Consider the following 3,103-nt stretch of genomic DNA (forward strand, 5'->3'; position numbering starts at 1 on the left):
ACTGCGTGATGGAGGGTAACACCCTGTACAGGAATATACCACATAGAGCGGGCAGCGAAGATGTCGCAACATGAAAGATGTGCGTTCCGAAAGCTCTACGGGAAACGGTGCTGAAGGAGAACCACGACTCACCGGCGGCTGGCCATGCAGGAAGCCGAAAGACAATAGGACGTCTGGCAACCCGGTATTACTGGCCAGGAATGCACAGAGACACCTGAGCCCACGTGCGAGGATGCGAGGCATGCATGAGATTCAAGCCGAATCAGGTGCGAATGGCTGGGAAAATGCTGACGCAGGTTCCAGAGGAACCATTGTCTACGGTATGTGCGGACTTCGTCGGACCCCTGCCGCGTTCGAAGCACGGCAACCAAATGCTGCTGGTATATATAGACCGGTTCTCCAAGTGGACTAAGTTGGTGCTGCTGCAAAGCGCGACGGCCGAATCCCTAAAGAAAGCTTTTAAAGAACGCATAATCGCGAGGTATGGGGTATAACGAGGTATAACGGACAACGGAGTACAGTTTGCCAGCAAAATTTTCAAGAGTTTCCTGACCGTAATGGGAGCCAAGCAACAGTTCACAGCTCCTTACACCCCGGAGGAGAACCCGACTGAGAGAGCAAAAAAGGACGGTGAAAACAATGATTGCGCAGTTCGCAGGGCAAAACCAAAGAAACTGGGACGAAAAACGGCCGGAAATCATGCTGGCAGTAAACACGAGCGTTTCAGAATCCACAGGTTACACACCGTAGATCATTACCCAAGGCAGAGAACCAAGACTACCGAGCCCCCTATACGACAGAGAGACCGTAGGGACCGGACGACCGACTGGGACCCCGGAGGAGAAGGCCAACAAACTCAGGGAAATCTTCGAGATTGTAAGGCGAAATCTGGAGAGAGCCTCCCGGGATCAGGCGAGCTGAAACAGCATCAAAGGGAAAACACAAGCGAGCGGCTACAACAAGCAATGTACCCAAAACAACATTGAAACTTCAAGGATAACTCCAAGTATTCTCAGAGGATACTACGAAGAGAGTCCAACGATAACTAAAAGGATTCTCAAAGGATACTGCGAAAGGAGTCCAAGGATAACTCCAAGGATTCTCAAAGAACACTGCAAGAGAGTCCAAGGATAATTCCACGGATTCTCAAAGGACACGCCGAAAGAGTGAAAAGGATAACTCCAAGGATCCTCAAAGGATACGACGGAAGAGTCCAAGGATCCTCAAAGCATACTACGAACGCACTCCAAGGATAACTGCAAGGACTCGCAAGGGATACTACGAAGTGACTCCAAGAATAACTCCAGGGACTCGCCAAGGATACTACGAAGTAACTACAAGGACGGGTTAAGATAAATCCAAGGCATCGCCAAGGATACTACAGGGCAACAACAAATGTGCAAGGAAATACGAGAACGACAAGAACACAAAGGGAGCAGCCCAGGGCGTCCAAAGACAGCACGGAATTTGATTCCAGCGTCGGCCGCAATGAGCCCTTCGAATTTGCGCTCGGCAAAGGCAATGTTATCAAGGCCTTCGACATGGGGGTGGCCACCATGAAGATCGGCGAACGCTGCTTCCTCACATGTGCTACCAATTCCGCTTACGGAGCTGCCGGCAGCCCGCCCGCCATTCCTCCGGATGCTACTCTGATCTTTGAGCTGGAGATGCTGGGCTGAAAGGGCGAGGATCTGAGTCAAAATCAGGACGGCAGCATTGACCGCACCATTTTGGAGGCCAGCGATAAGAAGCGCACTCCCAGCGATAATGCCTTCGTCAAGGCTCACATTTATGGTGCTTTCGAGGCCCGCGTGTTTGCGGATCGCGATGTGGAGTTTTGACTACGGAGAGGGGCATACATGGCGGTTCCAGCAATCTGAAATGCAAAGGGGTTTAATGCAGGAAGCAGAAAACAAACACCACAGTACTTACCTACTGCGAGGCAAATCCGAATTCCTCTGCGCACCCGCTCTATAGTGTTGTCAGCGTGGAGCCAGGTTCAGCCGGCTGAGGTCGACGGATGGACGAGAGAGAATGAAAGGAGAGAGAAAGGTTGGGATAGAAAGGAGTAAAGAATGCGAAAACTTACCTATGAAAGTTGCAAAATCACCATGACCCAGGGAAGGGGCGCCTCGATAGGCGGTCGTTTGGCACTGGACGACAATGCGATCGATGGGCACACACAAAATACACACGCATGGTGATTATCGCAACGGGCAAGTGGCAACGCCGCCCCAGCGATATCGGTAGCTGATGTGTATCGATATCATGGGGAGCCCCGCTGGGTTATCGATAGCTGATGGGTATCGACGCCCAGTGTAAACAGAAAGAGGATCGGCGCGGAAAATTTGAAGTTGCTACGAGATGGACCAGCGCTGTAGAAACTCAATGGAGTTAAATGCGTCCAGGGAGCATCGAGGGAGCAACGAGGGAGCGCCACGGGAATCGGCAGGAGCATCACAAGGACTCGAAGGCTAGGATATGCAAGGAAACGCCGGAGAGTAGAAACGAGTTTTTAAATGTTTCCCGAAGTAAGGGGGGAATGTTAGGAGTTGTATAACTCCCCACAACTCTCAGCAGCAGCAGCATCAGATGGCCGGCCATACGCGGCGAATACGGGTAGTAACGGCACTTCGGGAAGAGAGAGTTTGGAGAATTCAGTTCAAGAGAGGTTGGAGAATTCAGTTCAAGAGAGTTTTTGAGAATTCAGTTCGGTAGAGTTTTGGAGAATTCAGCTCAAGAAAGTTTTGAGAATTCAGTACAAGAGAGTTTGCTTTCTCACATAGTTACTGGGCGGTCACGTTAGTATAAATTTGGTGGGACGAACACACAATCTACCGAGCTAGCCGCACGAATCTCGTAACGAGCAGACCACAAAGATCAGTTCGTTACAACAGCTCCAACCCCATCGAATGAAACCTTGCCATGTGACGATGCGAAATAACTCCACTCAATATGCTCGCAATCAAATTCAAAAACAAAATCTGTTAGGCTCTGAATTATGATCTTCTTTTTGAATTGTGAAGTACTAACTAACTTGTAAACATCTAGTCAGTACCATGACAGACTATTAGCTTTAAGTGTCAATTGTACATATAGAATA

General features: G+C 49.8%; 1 protein-coding gene across 1 annotated transcript; it reads left to right on the forward strand.

Annotated features, from left to right (window-relative positions):
- The first annotated feature begins 245 nt into the window (after positions 1 to 245).
- On the forward strand, positions 246 to 2,165 carry LOC108007406 (peptidyl-prolyl cis-trans isomerase FKBP4-like). Its single transcript, XM_070999168.1, is given in 4 exon segments — positions 246 to 380; positions 522 to 630; positions 1,342 to 1,835; positions 1,837 to 2,165. Coding segments are annotated over 4 exon segments (879 nt in total). The 3' UTR covers positions 1,978 to 2,165.
- The last annotated feature ends 938 nt before the right edge of the window (positions 2,166 to 3,103 follow it).

Source organism: Drosophila suzukii, unplaced genomic scaffold (assembly GCF_043229965.1).
Source record: "Drosophila suzukii unplaced genomic scaffold, CBGP_Dsuzu_IsoJpt1.0 scf_4, whole genome shotgun sequence".
Taxonomy (NCBI): Eukaryota; Metazoa; Arthropoda; class Insecta; order Diptera; family Drosophilidae; genus Drosophila; species Drosophila suzukii.